General features: G+C 51.6%; 2 protein-coding genes across 6 annotated transcripts in view; both read left to right on the forward strand.

Annotated features, from left to right (window-relative positions):
- The window catches only part of ARHGEF7 (Rho guanine nucleotide exchange factor 7), a 106,939-nt gene extending 103,711 nt beyond the window's left edge, over positions 1-3,228 (forward strand). For all 5 annotated transcript variants that reach the window (XM_047081808.1, XM_047081802.1, XM_047081783.1 and 2 more), the window contains one exon: positions 695-3,228. In XM_047081808.1, coding sequence (XP_046937764.1) covers positions 695-817 — 123 coding nt within the window. In that variant the 3' untranslated portion in view covers positions 818-3,228. The remainder of the gene's footprint in view (positions 1-694) is intronic.
- Positions 3,229-4,976: 1,748 nt separating this feature from the next.
- Positions 4,977-21,473, forward strand: part of TEX29 (testis expressed 29) — a 40,952-nt gene continuing 24,455 nt past the window's right edge. The window contains exons 1-2 of the mRNA XM_047081814.1: positions 4,977-8,558; positions 12,118-12,228. Coding sequence (XP_046937770.1) covers positions 8,501-8,558; positions 12,118-12,228 — 169 coding nt within the window. The 5' untranslated portion in view covers positions 4,977-8,500. The remainder of the gene's footprint in view (positions 8,559-12,117; positions 12,229-21,473) is intronic.

The following is a 21,473-nucleotide window of genomic DNA, read 5'->3' on the forward strand; positions in this document are numbered from 1 at the left end:
TGAGCCGTCCAGGTGCCCAAGGAGATGAATTCTTAAAGTGACCTGTTTAAAGGTTTTACTGTATAATTTCCATCATAAGTCATCTCAAGTTCTATTGGAATAATTGTTTAAAATACCTAAAATTCCTACTGTGATTATTCTTTGCCACTTGCTGGTGTGACACATGGTCCTTGTTCTTAAGAAATCAGGTGAACTTGGCTAAGTGACCCAAGTATATTTTGTGTATTTGTGGAGAAGGTTCACTGCACGATGGCTCTGGTCTCCGAGGAGCGCGTTGAGCCCTGCACGTGGGGTGGGGGCTGGGGTGCCCAGGTGCTTCTTCCCCGAGTTGGAAGGGAGGCCCGGCAGCGGTCCACCTGCGCGTGTGCCTAGGAGTGATGGGGTCAGGGCGAAGGAACGCAGGGGCCGCCGCTGCTGCCGTTTTTCTAGTAAAAGGTTGTGAGATCATTACAGATGTGGGAAGACACACACTCCTCTTGTTACTTTCAGCCGTTGTCTCGTGGTCTGTCAGGTGGAGGTTGTCTGGATGGATAGTTAGGACCGTTCTTCCTTCTGTGATGGGTCTTAGAGACCCATCACAGGGGTGTCTGTGCAGGCGTTCGGGCGGTGCTGTTGAGCCTGGTGGATTCCAGCCCAGGATTGCCCTCTTGTGTGCCCGAGACCGCCAGTCTCCTGTGGTCTGCTTCAATTACAGGATAACAAAAAGATGAAGAAATCTCTGGAGGAAGAGCAGAGAGCCCGCAAGGACCTGGAAAAGCTGGTGAGGAAAGTTCTGAAGAACATGAACGACCCTGCCTGGGATGAGACCAACCTCTGAGGAGCATCCTTGCCTCTTCCCAGCGAGGAGACCAGGCCCGGGTGAACACGCGGGACCGCGGGGGCAGGGCTGGACAAAAGTCATCTTGCTTTCTGTGCACGGGAAAGCTGGAGTTGCTCACACAAATAGAAACGGTTGCACTGTTCCCGAAGAATCCACACGTGAGGTGTAGACCCTGAGGGCGGAACTGCAGTAATTTTACTCTGTTAACATCTCAATTACCTCATTTTGCAATAAGTGCAGTGACTACAAATCCTGGTGTTTCAGGCTTTTATTGAGTATATATAATTACACGTGTTTCTTGTAAATACTCCATTTTGAATGCACATCCACGGTGGTTCCATCTGGGCTGATCACCTGCGCTAGAATTCCCTTCCCACTAACCTCTCTGGTCCTGTGAACAAGATGTGCTCATGGAAAGCAGGGGCGTTAAAGGTGCCTGGTACTTTGCTGGATGCCTGGTTTGCTCTCTATAGTCCCCACGTGCTCTAAAAAGACCTTCTGCTTTGGTAGGCCTAAGTAATTAACCTTATTTGTGTCTGCAAAGATACCTTAATACCCTCGGAAGTCTTCTGTTAAAGCCGTTTTGTGTCACTGACACGTGGTGGGCCTGAGCGAGGTGCCCGGGCTGAGTGAGAGAGACGCCAGCTTCAACCACAGATCCCAGGAGGTCCCCACACACTTCCATGTCCAGCTGCTGGTGTCCGCGCCTTTCTGCCCCTGGAGAACGGCAGCCCGTTGGCGTGCATTCACTGCTCTGGGGAGAGCAGACTTTCTTATATAGGCTGGTTTAATAACATGAAAAAGTGCACTGTTGTGTCCTGCCCACGAGAGAAAGCTTCACAAGAACCTGTAAATAAACTATTATTTATTACGTATCTCTGAGGCCGATGAAGGCACACCAGGGATGCTGTGGGCTGACATGGCAGGTGGCGGTTGGGAGTTGTCAGGCCACTTTGAGCTCTGTTCACCAGCAGCATGCAACGAGCCTTCAGTGCTCACTGGGAAAAAGAAATGTTTCCCCCTTTCAGTGAGAATAAAGCAATATAAATCCCGCCAAAGCGATGAAAGTTTAAATGTGGGTCCATTTCCCCCTGTACCTCCACAGCAGAGGAGACGGGCAGCCTGCCCAGCCCCAGCTCTGCTGGCCTCTCTGGGCAGGGACGAGGGAGCCTCAGAGCCCCTGGGCAGGAACCGCGGCCGTGGAGGCAGGATGCTTACATTATGGCAATGGCTCTCTGCTCCCCTCTTCTCAAGAGGTCAGCTTTAATCGACAGAAACTTTTTCACAGAACCAGTGTTAGGTCTTTCAAAACAGCAGTATCTCTGTGCATTACAGACTTCTCAGAAATACCCTTGTGGCCTCAGGAGTGACTTGGGCCTCGCGATCTGTGGGTCAAGCCACCCTGTAAAGGCTTCGGGATCTTCTGATGCCTTTGAACTGGGTGGCTTTGGAACCTGGCTTTCTGCTCCTCCAGGCTCCTGCTGAGCACTGTGCCCCCCCCCCCCATCTGCTGCTGGAGGGCAGTGGCTTGAGCTTGGCCCTCCTGGCTGTGTGCCCAGCAGGTGTGTCTGTGGCTCAGCATTGACCTGCCCATGTGTGGCCTTTCCAGTAGAATTGCCAACTTCTTGCACTTAGCATTTTGTTCACCAGAGCTAGGACTAGCAGGGAGAGCCTGTTTTTTGGTAAGCCCTATTTCACAGGAGTCTTTGGTGACGCAGAAGACCTTTCTTGCAGTGGGAGACACGTTGGAGTGTGTCCAAGTGTGCAGCCTTGAACTCAGGGACGGCCTCTGTCCCCTGCTCTCTCCACCTGTTTCTGATGGGCGATGTTGCTGGCAGCATCCCAGGAGGGGTCTCTCGCCTGCCTTAGCCTCACCGAAGCCTTGAGTGACACCTGTTTCTTCCCCATCCCTGCCCTAAGGGGAGAGGCCCATTCTCTCCTCTTCTCGCAGATCCAGGATTTCACTAAGCTTTTTAGGGAGCAGAGAAAATGCATCCGAGAGCAGTTCTTTCTACAGACCTTCCTTATTGTAAATAGGTTGTTTACGTTTCTCTGACCTTCCAAGGGGCTGGGGGTTGAAAGGCGCCCTATTTACCCCAAGGGCGAGGACACGACACACTTCAGTTCTGCACGATGTTGAGATGTGGGTCAGACACCGTCCTTTGTGCTCGTGGTGTCTGCCTCCATGCGCACCAGGCGCTGGGACGTTGGGCGCCTCCGGCTGTGTGTGCACTTCCCGCTGCCTTCCTGCCCCATTTCTCTAGGACACACAACATCCCTGGTGACTATTGTGGGGCCATGTCCTGTAAATGCCACAGAGTGTCCTGGCATTGACTATTCCTTCTACATCGTTGTAATTATTAAACTGACTTTCCTTAAGTTACAATATCACTTTATCTTCCATGATGTGTTTTGTGTTTTGTTTTTTGGTGCATGTTACCTTTATGCTTTCTTCTGACTTAAATTTTTTTTAAGTTTATTTCGAGACAGAGCCCTCGTGAGCAGGGGAGGGGCAGAAAGAGAGAGAGAGAATCCCAAGCAGGCTCCACACTTCCAGCACAGAGCTGGACACGGGGCTTGAACTCACAAACTGTGAGATCATGTCCTGAGCCAAAATCAGGAGTCAGGTGCTTAATCGACTGGAGCCACCCAAGCACACCTCTTCTGACTTAAAATAAAATAAATTCTGGTGTAAATTTTTGATGTTGGAAAAATCATGTTTGCCTTAAAACCGGTGGCTTGGGAATATTTGAAGAAAAGTCCTGTTAGGAAAAGGAAGGTTGTAGGGAAGGAAGGGGAAGGAAAAGCACCATGAGGCACGGCCCTTCTGTCTGTAGAAGGACTTTTCATCCTGGAAGGGGCTCAGTGATCCCCCCTCGTGGGTGGAATGGGGGAAAGTGTGTCTCGGGGTTCCTGGGGGTCCTTACACTGGTGGCCTGTGGACAAAGGCAACAGAAGCAAGTTGCTCGTGTGCTTGTGAGCCTTGCCCTGCCCAGACCCTTCGCCCTGGTGGCCACTCTGTCCAGGCGAGTGGCTGGAGCCTGTGTTCCGGGAAGACAGCCACGCCGGGAGCAGGTCGAACACCCCCTGATGCTGCTGCCTCCCTCTCCGAGCTCCCACCCTTGATCCGAGGAGGTGAGCCGTGCACATCTCCATCACCACAGTCTGTGAAAACTTTGTCAGGTGACTTGGTAAACCCTACTTTGTCCTCTTTCTCCCAGATTCTAGGGAGACCAGTGATGGCACGTGTCCTGCAGAAAGACCGGTTTTTCTTGGTGCTGGTGTAACTTGCATCACCTGTTAGCTCCCAATTTCTTTGGCGCTCTGATACTCCCCCGGCCCCTCAGAGGGCAGGCCACCACTGCAGCCCTGAACCTGGCACACTGCAGCCAAGAGCGGTGGCCGGGAACCTGGCCATCTGCACTGGACATGGGGCGTGAGGACTAGGTGAAGTAGCCACCGCCCAGGGGGGTCTGTGCGCCGGGCGAGGCCCACGGCCACGGCCACCCGGGGTGCCCGGCCACCAACGTGGTGTCCAGAGTTTGGAGGATTTCCAGTTTTTCAGGCTGAGATGGGACCTTGAGAAAGTCCCTTGTGTTGATTTGCATTGTAAATGAGCTGCGCTGGTATCTCTAATTCAGGTTTTTCTTACCGGGGTGCTTGTATATACTTGCTGGTCTTTATGAAGTCCCTGCGTGGGGAGAGATGCAGGGGGCATGAGGTAAGAAGCGCGCAGCCCCTCTCCCGATACTCTCTCGCCTGCTTCCACGAAGGTAACCAGTGTGACGGGTTCTTTTGGGCAGAGGCAAACCTGTGGTGTTTGTGTGATTTTGTTCCCCGCAATAAGAGCACGTTGTGTTCGCTAACTGGCCTTTTTCTTAAATCCATGTGGGAAAATAGTGACTCCCGGTACCCCATCATAAAAACTTGCAGGTGTAGTAAAGACCTAGGTAGGAAAAAGAAAACTCGAAACTTTCAGAGTACAGAACTTTTATGCCTTTTGCTGGGACTGCCTTTTGTGGGTAATGAACCCCCAGTATCTATCCATTTTGGGGAGTGTGGGCTGCCCGTGTGGGGCAGCCGCATAAATATCCCACTGGTGGAAAGCATCAGGTTATTTCAGGGCTGGGGGGCGGGGGGGCAGTTGGTATTGCAGAGGCTCCGGTGAGTATCCTGTATGCAACCAGGTAGGTATTGCTGTACGATTTATTTCTAGAAATGTGTGTTTTAATTTTGATGGAATTTGCCAGAGTCCCAGAAAACATTTTAGAAGTAACGTTCTTGACGATACTGCACTTCTAGTTTTTCGAGAAAAGGAGTCTCGGTCTGAATGCTGTCTGCAGCCTTTCCCTCGTTACTGGTGTGCACACACCCATGCCGTGGACTCCCCGTGGACTCCTCAGGCAGTTGTGGCAGTGCACACCCGCTGGCCACTGGCTCATAAAGCAAGTGGAGCTGGCCTCAGTGTCCCCCCAGGACCTCCTCTCTGGCTCTGCTTTTCCCCCTGCAATTCCGCAAAGCAAAGGTGCCCGGCCCCGACTGGGTCGGGCAGGCTGCCTCTCTCTCCAGCTCCTGGGTGCTGGTGCGAGGCGTCCGGCCCGGCTCCGGGCAGAGGGGACAATTGCTGAGGCAGTGCTCCGGGCACTGGTTGGTGCTCTCAGGGCCCCAAGTCTTGGAGTGCAGTGCCTGGGGAGGCGGGGGGGTCGGGTAGCCAGCAGGCTGGTGGCCTCGTGCGTGGTTCTGTGGGTGTCTGGCGTCTGCTTCGTGTCCAGTAGCAGGGGAGAACTGGTCTCAGCTCGGTGCCGTCAGTCACGAGACACACATTGATTGCTGTGCCTGAGGCTTTCTCGTATGGAGCCAGTCAAGCTTACGGAAGAGGAGAGTCAACAGTCAGGGCCCCCTGAGACTACTTGCCATTCCCTGTACCGTGGTCCCCTGGCCTTGCCGTCATCGTGTCTGGAGAGCAGTCGGGAGGAGAGGCCAGGGACCCTCCCTTCTGGCCCTTCAGTCCCCAGGGAAGCCCTGCTTCCCTCGTAAACACAGCAAATTGCATCGTTTGTGTTTTACACATGCTTTTACAGAGCTGCTTTAGTTGTGCAGTTTCCTTTTTGGCCACCCGCCTGTTTCTCTTTCCCCTGGGCGGATAGACCTCTCAGGAGACCCTGATGGGCTCTGCCCCCACTCCCTGTCCTTGCCCACAAGTGATGCACAATGTGGCAGGGCTGCTGCTCCCTCAGTGGTCCTGGCTCCCCCTGCCCTCGAGGAGGATTCCCAGAGTGCCCGTGCCCACCCAGTTGAGCTGACTTGGATCCTGTCCTAACCCCCCCCCCTTCCCACAGTGCTGCACACCTCCCCTGCCCAGTCTTTACGCCCCCCCCAGGTTGGTGGCATCTGCATGAGGCTCTGGCCCCTTCAGAGGTGGGGCTGGAGTGATGCTGCTGTCGTAGGTTAACCAAATCCCGTGAGAGCGTTTGTAAAAGGCTAGTAGTTGAAGTTCTTGTGGAAGTCATAATGGGCCCCCATGGCACTTAGTTCCTATGTCAGAAAACCCAGGACAACACCCACATTGTCCCACAGGAAGACCTCACAGTTGACAACAGCAAGTGTCTTTCTCTTAGCTAGAATAAAATCCATTAAGGGCGGTCGCTACTTATCCCGGGGAAACGACTCGGGGTAACGGGCAACGCAGGCCACGCTGGCTGCTCCCTTTGCCCAGCCTGTGCCTTCCACGGCCGCACATGTCGTAGCCGACACTCGGCTAAGCAAATGAGCTCCATCCACACTGTTCAGCCGCCAGGGGACCAAGTGCTGAGGCGCACCGCTCCCTGGATGAAGCTTGAAACCCTGTGAGTGAAAGACACACACCCACAACCATGTGCTCTGTGCTTCTGTCGGTAGGAAACCTTCAGAGGCAGACCTTGCAGACAGGAGGTGGAGCCTGGGGGGAGAGGGAGCCTTCCTGAGCTGATGGAACCATTCTCATGTGGGTGGTGATGGTTGCAAACTGAATACGCCCACTGCAAGTGGGTGAAGCGTGCGGTACGTGAATTACACGTGGGGGGTGGTGGGCTAGCGTGTGGGGCCGCCAGAAGCCCTGCCTGACCCTCAGGACCCCAGATGTGGGCACTACTGTTCACTGGGCATCAGCTACGCGTCGGTCACTGGGTCCTAACCCTCGTGTTACAGATGAGGAAACTTACAAGGAGGGGGACCAAAGCCTGTGCCCGCCTGGTGTGACCCCACGGGCTCACCACAGACCCCCTGCTCTCCAGGCTGCTCTCGCTGGGGGCTGGTCTCCTTGCTGAGGCCTTCTCCCTGCCGGCCTCGTGCTCCTAGGTCCATCCCATGCTGTGTGGCGGCCTGGTGGTCATGGTTTGCCTTCTCCCAGGTCTCCCTGCGGCTGGGGCCTTGACACTCCCTAGCCACTGCTCTTGGGGTCACAATGGGACAGGTCCCAGCATGATGCTTCCCTGACCCCCTCCCTTCTGGTGGCAGTTCACTGCCCCAGGCTCAGCCAGCACGGCTCCCTAACCTCACAGGGCTGGCTGTGGCCTCCATGACCCTCCTGCCATGTCCTAGGGCTTCCTTCCCACCTGCCATCTGCTAGCACCCAGCCCTCCCCAGTGGGTCCCTGCTCCTCACTCCAGATGTGGGACAGGGACAGGACGGTCACCTGCGCCTCATCGCTGGTCTCACTTCTCTGGGCTGGGCATAGGCCTCCCCTTCTCTCCCACTCTTCCCGAACTCCCACCTCCCGGGCCTCATGGAGGTCCTGTGGCCCAGCAGGTTCCTTCTCCAAGGCACTCAGATGGCTTTCCACCCCACCATGGGACCTCAGCCCCAGCTAGATCCGTCCATTTGGGTCTTTAGGTCCCTAAGTGCACAGCCTCCTGGTTTCTCAGATTGGCCAGGGGTGCCTCACCCCGTGGACTTTGCACTTGCTGCTTCTTCAAGCTTTTGCACACTCTCCCTCACTTCTCCCAAAACTCTTCAGACACCACATAAGCCTGAGGCCACCCGCTTACCCTGTGTAAGCAGAAAATCAGTCCTGACTGCGCTCTGCTGTCTTTTTCTCTGTAACACGTCTGATCTGACGTGGTCTGTCTCCTTCCATGGGCTACACATCCCTGAGGTGGGGGGGTTATCTCAGCAAATGTGGACACCCCAAGAAGGAGGACCCAGGAGTGCCAGCAGGATGCAAACCCGTGGTTCAGAAGCCAGGCCTGGGTGTCACGCAGAAGGGGGTCTTGGTGGTGTTCAAAGCCCCACCCCTTGCACTTGGGGTCCTTGCACTCCTCGACCATGTGAGAGTCCCTCCACCTTACAGCTGCCAGCATCGCCACCCTGCTCCCTCTGTGATGTCATGGGGTCTGTGTGACATCACAGCGGGCAGGGCGGGCCCACCACTGGAGCTAGGTCCCACTGGTGGGAGCGGTGGAGGGAGGAGGTGCAAGTTTGTTGGATCCAAAGTTGTCCGCTTGAAGTGGAACTGTGGGACCGTGCGGCTGAGCAGGCTCAGTGGGGGACGTGGTTGCCAGGTGAGACCGGGGTCCGCTCTGCCCAGCCCCACCCCTGTCACTAGACCGACCACGGCCACCAGCCCCCCGGCGAGGTCCCACCTGGGCTGACCTGTTGTCTCCCCCAGGTTCCTTCGACCCCGCGTCTCCGTCAGCTGCTACGATGAGATATGCGCCAGAATTAAAGAAATCCCCTTCTCACCTCCTGAAGAAATTTGCAGGTAACAGGGCAAGACCGCCGTGGGGGCTGGTCCACCCCAAGGTGATGGCAGTTAGTCACCGGCTTGAGCCAGGGAAGGGGGCAAAGGAACGTGTGCTTTCAAAAATAACGCAGGAAAAGGCTGTGCAGCCTCCTCTCTCAAAATTCTCCGTGCAGAAGGAAGCTCCTGGACCTGAGGCATTCATAAGAAATGCACTTAACTCCCGGGGCTCTAGGGTCAAACCCGGTTCACTGTGAGGTGTCAGACTTACCTTCTGTCTCAAAGTGATTATGGCGGGAGTGACTTTTTCGTGAGGGGAACACGTTTCTCCGCGGTAAAGCCCTCCTCCCCCTTCCCTGGTGCCTGGGGTCTGCAGTCGGACCCCTGGTACTGGGTGCTGAAGGAGTTTGCTAAGATGTGGCTTTCTGCAAGGCTTGCGGTCACTGGGAGCCCCAAGGTAGGTGTCCTGGAAGCCTGAGACCCTGGGGGACCACGTGAGGAGAGGGAAGGGCCATTCCTGCTGTGCACGCTCGTGCTGACTTCTCAGGTAACCCTTCTCCGTGCATTGCTTTGGTGACAAACAGAAGATAGGAAAGTGGAAGGAAAAGAAATTTGGTTTTCTTCTTCTTTTTTTTAATTTGGCTTGGAATCAGGCCTGACAAGGGAGGGTCCCGGGCCGGCCAAGCTTCCATGAGACACATTTCTCCTGTCACCTGACAGGAATCCACTGAGGACCAAGCCCTCGGGATGCCCTTGGGGGCCAGTCTCGGGGGGGCTGCATCACACAGGGCAGCTGGGAAACGAAGGTCAGTGGGTCTCACTTGAGGCCCCAGGGTCCAGGCCCAGGCTCCAAACCAGGCCAAGGGGGCTCACGGGAGGGGCTGTGGTTTCTGATCAACATGGCTCCGTGCAGAGGAGGCGGGTGGCCTGCACCTGGGGCACCGAGTGGGCGGCAGAGATGGCTGGCCTGGAGTGCCCCCCGAGTCTCCTGGTGGGAGTGCCTGTGTGGAGGACAGTCCGCTCTCAGGGCCTGGGGCATGGGTGGCCCATCTCGCCTCTATTCAGGGCGGTGAGACCGGGGACCCTGGTGCCCACCCTGTTCTGAGGCCGGCCAGGTGCCCCTTCTCTGGGCGTGGCTGGAGCGGGTTGGCCATTCGGGGGCGGGAGGTCATCGTCCCTGTCCTCACTAGTCTGAAAGAGGGGCCTGCTCTCCTGGGTCACAGTGATCCACCTATAAACTGCCCTTCCACCAGTTTTGGGGGTGAACGCAAGTGTCTCTGTCGTCCTCTGTGGACATCGACGTGGCTGTTGAGTGTTACTCTGAGGTGTGGGAGGTGAACAGGCGGAGGGAGTGGGCAGGTAGGAGATGGGCCGGTGGGGTGGGCAGGTATGGGGGTTGGGCTGGCGGAGAGGGAAGGCAGGTGGGCAGGTGGCACCTTGTGTTACCACGGGCAAGGACGCGTCTGCACGAGGGCATGTGTGAGAGGACATGTAAGCATGGCAGAGGAAAGACCCGTGAGGACACTTGGAGAACCAAGCCAGACCTGCCTCCCTGGCTGTGACCCAAGGCACCTGGTCCTCATGAGGCACAGGGCACTTCCCCCAGGGATGTTGGGCCCCCTGCCCTTGTGTTTTATTTTGCCCCAGTCTCTGTTTCTCCAAAACCGGAGGTGCCCAGCGGCCTGGCCGTCGCAAGGGCTGCCGTCTCCCTCTTCCTCGTTGCCTTTCTCACCTGGGCCCTGGCGTTCCCTGGATGTCATGGGCAGCACAGGGTGCAGCCCCAGCAGCCAGGCCCTGCCCAAGGAGATGCCAACCATCTGGCTTCCGCCCCATCCCTAGGTCAGGTGTCAGGTACCATTCCCAGCGAGCAGCGTGTGGTGGGGCAGCTGAAGGCACCGCTTCTGGTGCCCAATGGTCACATGATTGTGGGTTGTCCTTTGATGCTTTTAGCTGGCCAGTCCGGGGCTACAGGATGTCCTCAGTAAAGCCTCACTAACCTGCCCCCTGCCCCGTCTCTTGGGAGTTGTGGGCTGGGCAGAGGGGTCACGCCAGGGATGGAGATGTGGATGAGCTCTTTGTGTTGGGCACCTTTGCAGAAACACATCAGGACCTTGTGGGAGGTGCAGGCAGAGAAAACAGTCCTGGGGAGGAGGGGGTGGGCACAGAGGTCTCAGGTGTAATGGGGCACTGAGCTTCCGCACGGGTGTGCTGGGGGGCCAGCTGCTGTGGCAAACGATCCCATTCGAGTGGTCAGGATGGGAACTCACATACCTGTATTTTCTCACCTGGGGAGTAACATTGAAGAGACAGTCATGAACAAAGTTACGCCTGAATGGATTGTCCCCCCCCCCCCCCTGCTGTTTACCGAGATAAACTTCCACTGTCATGGAGCCATGTGGAGAATGTCCCCTAGGCTCCGTGAAGGGCACCCACCGAATGGGTCCTGTGGAGACAGTGGGAAAGGGGAGATCTGGGCTCTGCCTGGCAGCTGTGCAGTCTTGGGTCTCCTGGAACTCTCTGGAGCCAGTGTTTGCCGCCACCCTGACTGTCCTGTGGGAGCCACCAGCAGGCACCGTGTGGCCACACTGAGCGCCTGGCAGGCCCTCTGCAGCCCAGGCCCCATCTGAGGTGGAGCTGGGCAGGTGACTGAGGGCTGGGTGACCGCAGGCGGCGGGGGAGGCCGGCCCCACCCGCCCAGCAAGCCTGGCTGTAGTGGGGGGCAGTGGGGCAGGAGGGTGACAGCCAGACTTCCTCATCTCCGATGCTGCCTGGCCTCGTGTTGCCAGTCCTGCCACATGTCTGGGCTGTGCTGCTGTGTCCGCAGTGACATTCCAAACGCACGCCTCAGAAAAGAGCAGGAGGGACAGTGGGTTTCCCTGGAGCCCCTGCACCTGAAAGGCTTACCAGCCCCAAGGCAGCCGGAGACCCCTCCTCCCTTTCCCTCGGGACCGGAAGCCCCAGCAGGGTCTGGGGCAGATGTTGCTGACTGCCGGTTAGGGGACTCACTCGTCCTCCTAGCTGGACACGCGTTAGCCGTTGGTGCCAGAGCTGTGCTGAGCACTGTCCCCACCATCTGCTCATGCACGTTCAGTGTGTTCACTTCTGAGTTTTTTCTTTTTTTTTGGTCAAAACTGTCATTTCACTTGGTCCTTTTGATTCAACTTTAAAATGCCGAACTACCCCTTAGCCTGTGTTGATAATTTTAACTCACGTGTGCTTAAATGTGCATTAATTACGCATTATAACCTGAACCCCCACATCCGCTGGCTGTATCAGATCTTTGTTTTCTGTTTGCTTTGCAGAGTGCCGATGTGTGCGAGCACTCTGCTGAGATGCTCTATCTCCTTAATCAGCAGGGGACTCTGCATTATTCTGTGCAGTTAGCTTGACATTGTTTTGTTCAGAAATCTAACTCATTCTAGATCCTCGCGTCAAAGTGAGATTCGTCGGATGCATAATTAAAAGCATAACAAAACCCCACAGTGCAAGCCCACGGTGCCCCCTCCCAGGCACAAGTATTTAGAACTCCGCTGCGGCTGTGTTCTTGGTGCTAACGGCTGTGTGCGTCTGTGCTTTGCAGTGTGTGACATTCCTCTCTACAACATATGTGACTACAACATCACCAGAGACCGGTGCAAGGAACTCGGGTGCTGCTTCTACAAAGGCGTGTGCTATGAAAAAGCGGTTCCCAGTAAGTACCCGGGAAGCCCATCTCCCTCCCGGGCGCCTCCTGCTGGACGGGCCTCTGTTGTTCCCTGGTCCCATCACTCTGCTTGGCACCTTGGTGGGAAGAGCAGTTTTAGGGTCTGTGAACGAGGGAAAAGCCACCAGGGGAAATTCACTCCCAGATGGAATCCACCTGATACTAGGGAGGGTACTTCTGGGACCCTGGGCACGCTGGGGGTGCAGAAGCAGCTGGTTCCGGGCGTGCTGGTCACCAGCTGTGCACAAGATCAGACCCGCTGAGCGTGGGCGCTGGAGCCCTGCAGCCGGGGCACGAGGGCCAAGGACGAGCCCCGATGGGGCTTCTCCTCAGGCTTGTCACCATCAGAACAAAACCAGACTCCCACTGAGGTGCGTATCCTGACCCCTGGGGTCTGGGATGTGCCTGGGGAGACCAGGCCGGCAGGGGGTCCAGGGATGAGGGGGCAGTGGGGGCAGAGAGAGGCCGCCACCCTCAGAGTAGGGCCCGCTTCCCGGAGGTGGTGAGGGAGGCACACGGTGGAAAGAAACGGGGGAGTCACGGGTGGGAGAGGCAGGTGTGGAGGGGGTGTTAGCGGGGCCTCTGTGGGAAGGGCTCTCTAGTGATGCAGTCTGGGTGTTTACTCACACCTCACACCTTTGGTCTTCTGTGCCTCGAGAATTTTCTTCTTCTTTGTTTCTACTATTCGTTTTGAGAGGGTGCGAGAACAAGCACGAGCAGGGGAGGGACAGAGAGAGAGGGAGAGAGAAAGGATCCCAAGCAGGCTCCGTGCTGTCAGTGCAGGGCCCGGCATGGGCCTCAAACTCACGAGCCGTGAGATCATGACCTGAGCTGAAATCAGGACTTGGACACTCAACTGACTGAGCCCCTAGAATTTTCTAAATAGTTGCAAACCCGTCAAGAAATTCCACTTGACGACTGATGTGTCTTCTTGCCCTGTTTGTGGCCCTTTCAGCAATGAGGATGCTTGGCTCTAGGAGTGTCTGGGAACGGACAAGCAAGTCTCTGCAATGAGGCGGCCTGCTCAGGGCCCTGTCGGAGAGGGGGAGGGGCCGGCAGGCAGGAGGAGCTGGCAACCGGCCGTGGTCACCCAGCAGCTCCGGTGCTGTGGGACAGCGTGTCCCAGGCCACTCTGCTCTGTCCCCCGTCCCCAATGGATAAAGGCACACTCGTGCCACACAACTGGGAAGGTTTCTTCTTGTTTCCTCCTCTGAGCCCCAGGTAGGCTGAGCCCTTAGAGACAGACGTGGGGACTTTCCTCTCATTCCCGGACACGGGAAGGCCTAGCAAGTCAGGAACAATTGTGACTGGTAACTGTTACCAAAGAGTGACCCACTGGGGCCACCTGGATCCCGCCTAGCCAGTGCCTTCAAGAAGAAAGTGACCTTTTGGACAAAAGGATTCAAGGGGCGCCTGGGTAGCTCAGTCGGTTAAGCGGCCGACTTCGGCTCAGGTCATGATCTTGCGGTCCGTGAGTTCGAGCCCCACGTTGGGCTCCGTGCTGACAGCTCAGAGCCTGGAGTCTGTTTCAGATTCTATGTCTCCCTCTCTCTCTGCCCCTCCCCCATTCATGCTCTGTCTCTCTCTGTCTCAAAAATAAATAAATGTTAAAAAAAAAAAAAAAGGATTCAAGAAGCAAAAGCCATTGGGGGATCCTGGCTTGCCAAGGGGAAGCCTGTGTCTTGCTTTATGGTGAAGATTTGGCACTTGGGGCAAAAGAAGAGGAAGTTTGGCTTCTCAGAAAGAGGCGCAGTCAGAGGCCATGAGAAACACCATCAAGAGCTGGGAAGATTTCCTGATGACAATGTATCTTCCAGATCTTGACTTGGGAAGACTTGGGTCCAGACCCTCACTACTGATCTCTGCCTCTGGGAGACCCAGGCATCTCTAGGATCCCACACCTTCCCCTGAACCTGTAGATAGAAACAACTGGAAGTTATCTTTTTTTTGGTTGTTATCTTTGCTGAGACCAAATTCCTATAAAATTTACCCTTTTAAAGTACACAGTTCGTTGGCTTTTGGTATATTCACAGAGTTGAATCCCCACTATCCCGTCCAGAACATTTTTATTATCCCCAGAAGAAACCCTGTACTCATCAGCTGGACAATCCCCATTCCCCATCCCCCCACCCCACCTCCAACCCCCGGCAACCACCGATTGACCTCTATGGGTTTTCCTCTTAGCTAGACATTTCCTATTAATGGAATCCTACAGTGTGTGCCTTGTGTATCTGGCTTCTTTCACACAATGTTTTCAAAACACATCCGTGTTGTAGTCAGCATTTTATGCTTTTGTATGGTTGAATAACATTCCGGTATATGGACATGTCACATTTCGTTTACCCCTGTATCACTTAATGGACATTTGGGTGGCTTACACTTTTTAGCTATTACGGATAATGCCACTATGAACATTTGTGTGTAGGTTTTTACATGAACCTGTTTCCACTTCCCTTGTGTGTTTACCTAGAACCAGAATTGCTGGATCATACGTTAACTATATTTAAAAATTTGTTAAGGAACTGCCAAACTACTTTCCCAAGTGCTGCACTGTTTGATAGTCTCAAGAGCAGTACGCGAGGATTCCAGTTTCTCCCCATCCTCGCCGGCACTAGTTGTCTTTCTTTTTGATTATAGCCATCATGGTAGATGTGGAGTTGTAGGTCACTGGGGTTTTCATTGGTGTTTCCCTGATGAGTACCATGGTGAGTGTGTTTGCATATGCATTATTATGGCCATTTGTATATCTTCTCTGAAGAAAAGTCCATTCAGACTCCTTGCCCGATTTTTAACTGGGTTGATTGTCTGTTTATTGTGGGGTTGTAAGAGCTCTTTGTATATTCTGGATAGTAGACCCTTAACAGATACGTGATTTGCACCTACTTCCTCCCAATCTGTTTGGTCTTTTTACCTTCTTGATAGTGCCTCTTTGAAGCACAAACTTTCTTAGTTTTGACGATGCCTAGTTTGTTTGTTTGTTCTTTGGCTGTTTGTGCTTTTGGTGTCCTAGCTAAGAAACTAGTGTCTAATCCAAGACACAAAGATTTATATCTCTGGTATTTTCTAAGAAGTTTATAGTTTTAGCTTATGCATCCATGTTTCTGGTCCATTTTGAGTTTTAATTTTTTTTATGTGTTGTGAGGCAGGGATCCAACTTCATTCTTTTGCATACAGATATCCAGGTGTCCCAGCATCATTTGTTGAAAAGACCATTCTTTCCCCCGTTGAATTGCTTTGGCATCCTTGTTGAAAATCAATTGCCCGTAAATGTGAGGGTTTATTTCTGGACTATTGTTTTATTCCACTAAGCCGGTATCACACCATTTTGATTAATGTAGCTTTATAATAAATGTTGAAATTGAAAAGCATGAGTCTTCCAACTTTGTTCTTTTTAAAGGTTGTTTTGGTTACTGTGGATTCTTTGTATTTCCATATTAATTTAGGATCAGCTTGTCAATTTCTGAAAAAAATGCCATCTGACATTTTGATAGGGATATTTGTGTTGACTCTATAGATAACTTGGGGGTGGGTATTACCATTTTAATAATGTTAATTTTGATCCATGAACAAGGATGTCTTTCCACTTACTTAGATCTTTTCTTTCAACAGTATTTTATAGTTTCTAGTTGTGTTTCTTTTGTTAAATTTATTCCTAAGCATCTTATTCTCTCTGATGTTGTTGTAAATGGATATATCTCCTTAGTTTGGTTTTCAGATTGTATATAGAACCCTAAGAATATACACAGGAAAATCGAAAGTTTGCTAGAATACAGAAATATAACTGACTTTTGTATATTGATCTTGTATCCTGCAACCTTTTGTGTTCATTTATGACTTCCCATTTTTAGTTGGTTACTTAGGATCTTCTAGATATAAGAGTATATCATCTGCAAATAGAGATCATTTCACTTCTTTCTTTCAATACAGTTGGTTTCATTTCACTTTCTTGCTTAATTGCCCTGGCTAGAAACTCACTGATTCCATTCATCAGTGAGAATGGACATCCTTCTCTGGTTCCTGATCTTGAAAGAGTTTTCAGCGTCTCATCATTACATGTGCTGGTAGCCGTGGGTTTTACTAGAGGCCATTTATCAGGTCAAGTAAGTTCCCTTCTCTTCTTACTCTCTGGAGGGTTTTTATTACGAAAGGTGGTGGATATTATAAAATTCTTTTTCTGCATCTAGTGGTGCTCTTGATGACAACTGTGGATTTGAGTTACTGTCTAGTATCCTATGCTTTCATCTGGAAGGACTCCCTTTAGCATTTTTTGTAAGACAGGTCTGCTAGTGATGAAGTCTCTGTTTTTGTGTATCTGGGGATGTATTAATCTGTCCTTCATTTTTGAAGGATAGAGTTGCAGTGTATAAAATTCCTAACTGGCAGTCCTTCTGTGTCAACACTTAGAGTATTTCATCTTTTAGCCTTCTGACCTCCATGGTTTCTGACAAGGAATCTGCTTTTAGTCTTGAAGCTTCTTTATATAAAGCATGTTTCTTCTGCTGTTTCCAAGATTCTCTTTTGACTATTTGCCATGTGTCTTTGAATTTATCCTCATCATCAAATGTGGGAAATTTTGCCATTTCTTCAGACATTCTCCTGTCTGTCCACTCCCTCTGGGCCTCTCATTGTTCGTATTTGGTCCACCCCACAGGTCTCTGAGGCTCTGTGAGCTTTTCTTGATCCTATTTTCTGTTACTTGGACTGGGTAATCTCAACTCATTTATCTTCAAGTCTGCAGATTCTTTCTTTAGCCCACCCCAATCTGTTGAGCTCCTCTAGTGATGTTTTCATTTCTGGTATCATATTCTCAACTCCAGAATTTCTATTTTGTTCTTTTCTAAAAAAATAATTTCTGTGTCTGTATTGGTACTTTCTACTTGGTGAGATACCGTTCTCATACTTTAGCTCTTCAGATATGGTTTCCTTCAGTCTTTTGACCATATTTAAATTTTTTTTATGTTTATTTTTGAGAGAGAGAGAGACAGACAGACCATGAGTGGGGTAAGGGCAGAGAGAGAGGGAGACACAGAATCTGAAGCAGGCTCCAGGCTCCGAGCTGTCAGCACAGAGCCTGATGCGGGGCTCGAACTCACGAACTGTGAGATCATGACCTGAGCTGAAGTCAGACCCTCAACCGACTGAGCCACCCAGGCACCCCTCTTTTGACCGTATTTAAAGGGGCTAATTTAAAGTCTTTGGTGATTCCAACATCTGGTCTTCCTCAAGGACAGTTTCTACTGATGGTGTGTGTGTGTGGCCATACTTCTTTGCATATCTAATGTTTTTTGTTGAAAACTAGACATTTAGAAATATGTGGCACCTCTGAAAACTGTGTTCTCCTGCCTCCCCAAAGTTGTCTTTGGCGTTGTTTAATGACTTTTCTGAATGAATTCAGTAAAGTCTGTATTCTTTGTGGTCTGCAGCCATTGAAGACTCTGCTTGTTAGTCTGCTGGTCAGCTAATGACAGAAATCTGCCGAGATGCTTGGAAACAATGTCTCACAGTCTTCGCTTAGGTGCTCTATGTGTGTGTTGGGGACATACCTTCAGCCGTCAGCCAATTTTCAACTGTGCCTTAATCTTTACTCCACGCTTACACAGAGCCTTGAGTTCAGCCAGAAGTGAGAGCCTAGGACCTTCTCCGGTATTTCCTCTGTACGTACACAGCCTTGAGTATGCCCATTGCCTTCTAGATTCCAGGGAATATGTCGCACCTTTTCAAATCCCCTTCAGACAGATAATTCCCCAAGTTTTCCTTTTAAGCTTTCTGGTCCACCTATTGTCTACCCCCAAGTGCTGTCGGCCACTTTAGCTGCCATGATTTTCCACAGTTGCCTCTGTTTTCAACAAATGCCTGAGAGAAAGCTGTTCACGCTAAATTAGCTCCAAGTCAGGTCAAACAAAGACAACCTTGCAAGTGGGATCTTCTAGTGAAGTGGCAGGTGGACAAAGTAATGACGGTGCTCTGGGCCTGGGACTTTGAAGGATCTTCAGCCCTGCTCTGCTCCCTCCAGGGATGCCAGGCTACTAGTGGTCGCTATGACTGTGGGCTATTGGTTCAAGACTCGCATGGAATTAGAGGTGAGCAGGAGTGGGAATAGGGCAAGTTAAAATGTCCACAGGTCAGTGTTCTTAGTGACCGTCATCTGTTCATCTGCAAGCTTTTGATTGGTTAAGTTTCCGAGTTCCGAAAAAGTAGATTCTGACAAATGGTGCCAATGTTCTCACTGGTTTTTATGGAGGAAGGATCTGGTGGGGCGAGGGGGGTTCTTTTCTGCCATGTTTTTTTTTTTTTTAATTCCTGATGTCACACTGGAAATTCTGGACTTCGGTGAACCTCCGGTCCAGTCATACACAAGCGGGTGGTGAGAGCTGCAGGGAGTCACGGCGCTTTGTCTCTAAAGGGGTTTGCCCTCCCGCCTTTTCATCATAAACCCACAACCTTCGGGCAGAACCCTGCCTGGGCCCCAGTCTTCCAGCGTGGGATGGCCTGCTATCCGGTGGCTTGCTCTGAGCAGAGTCCACAGCCCTGGTGGCGGTCTGGCCGTCATCTGGTGCTTTTTGGATTTGTCATCTTTCTGTCTTTCTGTGGCCTCAGTGGCCTGCCGCACACATCTCACTACTTGGGGGCCACAGACAAGTAGGGTCCAGCTCACTTCCATTTCCATTGTGGAGTTCTCTTTCCTGGAAGGCTCTGATGTCTTCCTGAGGTTTTTCAGAGATGTTTACCATTTGGGGCTTCTAAAAGCAGGAGACCTTCCCATCCAAAGGGCATTTGAATGTGGTCTTTCAGTCTTCTACGTATGAAGGTGCAGAAGCTGTTCGGTTCCCTGATGAGGTCACGCACGCGGTCATGGTCTTTGGTGGTCACCCTGGTTCACTCCCGCCCCAGGGAGACGGCCCCAACAGCAGAAGGTGGTGAAATGGATCCTTCAAGGGAGATCGCAGCTGGCAAGGGCACACAGATTCAAGCTGCTGCCACTTCTGTTTCCATCTGTCCCTCCCCTGAGCATCTTGTCAGGAGCATTTTATGCAGGAGTTGGCCATTTTGTGCTTGTTAGTATGCAATTGAGACGTTGCTTATGTTAACATTATTACTTATGCCCATTACTCATATGAAGAATGAGCCTTATTCTTTTTTTTATTTCCCATTTTTTAAATTTTTGGTTTTTTTTTATATGAAATTTATTGTCAAATTGTTTTCCATACAACACCCAGTGCTCATCCCAACAGGTGCCCTCCTCAGTGCCCATCCCCCCCCCGACCCCCATCAACCCTCAGTTTATTCTCAGTTTTTAAGAGTCTCTTATGGTTTGGCTCTCTCCCCCTCTAACTTTTTTTATACTACGTGGCAATGAGAAAGAATGAAATCTGGCCTTTTGTAGCAACGTGGATGGAACTGGAGAGCGTGATGCTAAGTGAAATAAGTCATACAGAGAAAGACAGATACCCTGTGTTTTCTCTCTTATGTGGATCCTGAGAAACTTAACAGAAGGCCATGGGAGAGGGGAAGGAAGAATGAGCCTTGTTCTTGACAGCACCTGATTTACCAGTGTCTATAAGGAACCCAGAAAAGAACACAAAGTCTCAAGAATTTTTTGTCCTGGAAGAGGCGTCACTGTTCTACAAGTGGGGATATCGTTTCTGCATGGGGGCAAGTATTCATCCTCTCTCCATCCTTGCACTGTTCACACAGGAGTTGCGTGGGCGAGGCTTTTTCTTAACTTCTAACTTGTTTCAGGCTCGAGAGGCTGGGCCGTCTGTGGGAAGAGTCTGGGCAGTGAGCCCTGCATCTGGGTTCTCACTGAGCCCTCAAGATATTTTTCATTTCCTTGACATCTTTCTCATTCAAGACGGCAAGCGAGCCTTTGTGCTGTGTAAGTTGTAGTATTCGGTGACAGGGTATTGGGAGTTCTTTGTGCGCATAATTCTATGTTAGGAAAACCTTTCACCAGCTTCTTAAATTGGCTGGTTTGAAGTGCACATTGTGTTGTGGCATAATCTGTATTATTAAGAATATGAACTTGGGAAATTAGCATCAGATCTTTGAGAACAAATTGGGAATCCAAAGAGAAGGACTTATTGTCATTCTTTAGTCTTTAGGGCACGTTATTTAACACGTCACTTTTTTCCAAGTGTTTGACTTCTCTTTCTTCACGGGAATCATGCAGATGATTTCAAAACTTTAAACTGCATCTGGGGGCGAACTTACCAAGAGATTTCTGAAAGAAAATTATACTTTCTTCAGTTGCTGCCATTTCTCTGTGACCCATCACAATATCTTGTTTATGATACACCATACATATCGTTTATAACAGATTGTGTGCTGGCCAGCTCCTGTGCAGAGAGAGTCACGGAGATGCAGTCTCTGCCTCCAGGAACTTGACACCAAGGACCAAAAATACTTGCACCTGTAAAGATGCGGAAGCTATACTGAGACTTGAATACTCACACATGGTCCATGTGCGTGTGTCTCTTCAACGGCTTCACTCACATAAATTCTAAATTTACACCATGAAGTAAGGGATCCACTGAGGAGCATATATTCCCTGGAATTCAAGAATTTGAGGGCTCCTTTCTTGTCCTTTAAAAGCTCCTGGTTTGCTCGTTCACTTGGGTCCTTGCATTCAGTTCATTCAGCATCACTCAAAGTATACTTTCTCTGAGCCAAGCCCTTTGCCTACACCCTTGTATTAGTTATTGTTGCAGAACAAATTGCTCAAAATTTAGCTAAATAAGGTCACATTCATAGATACCAGAGGTTTGGACCAACAGATCACTTGGGGGGGGGGGGGACACAATTCCTAAATTGTGTCTAAACGATATAAAGTGATGGCTTAGAAGCTTAGTTGGATGGTGTGGGGCTTGGCCACTCATCCATCCGAGGGCCCGACCGGAACTGAAAGGTCTTCTCCAAAGTGGCTCCCTTTGCAGGCACGTGGTTCTGACGGTTAACAGGAACCCCTTTCCCATGCCATGAGGTCTGCTTCCCTGTCCTTATGACATGACTGTCTCTTTCCAGAGCGAGTGACCTGAGAAAGCTGGGTAGAAGCCACAGTGACACTCTGACCTAGCCTTAGAAGTTACACCCTGGTTCAGAGCTAATGCTATCTCTGCCCCATGGAGGTGTCTGTACTGACCTGCGTGTGAATACCAGGAGGCAAGCCCTCCCGCAGGCCATCTTAGAGGCTGGTTGTTCTAGCCCTGGGGATGGAGAGGTGAACTCAGGTGAAC

This window comes from Lynx rufus, unplaced genomic scaffold (assembly GCF_022079265.1).
Source record: "Lynx rufus isolate CCGP_SWC_20201006 ecotype Redwood Valley unplaced genomic scaffold, mLynRuf1.p SCAF_1, whole genome shotgun sequence".
Taxonomy (NCBI): Eukaryota; Metazoa; Chordata; class Mammalia; order Carnivora; family Felidae; genus Lynx; species Lynx rufus.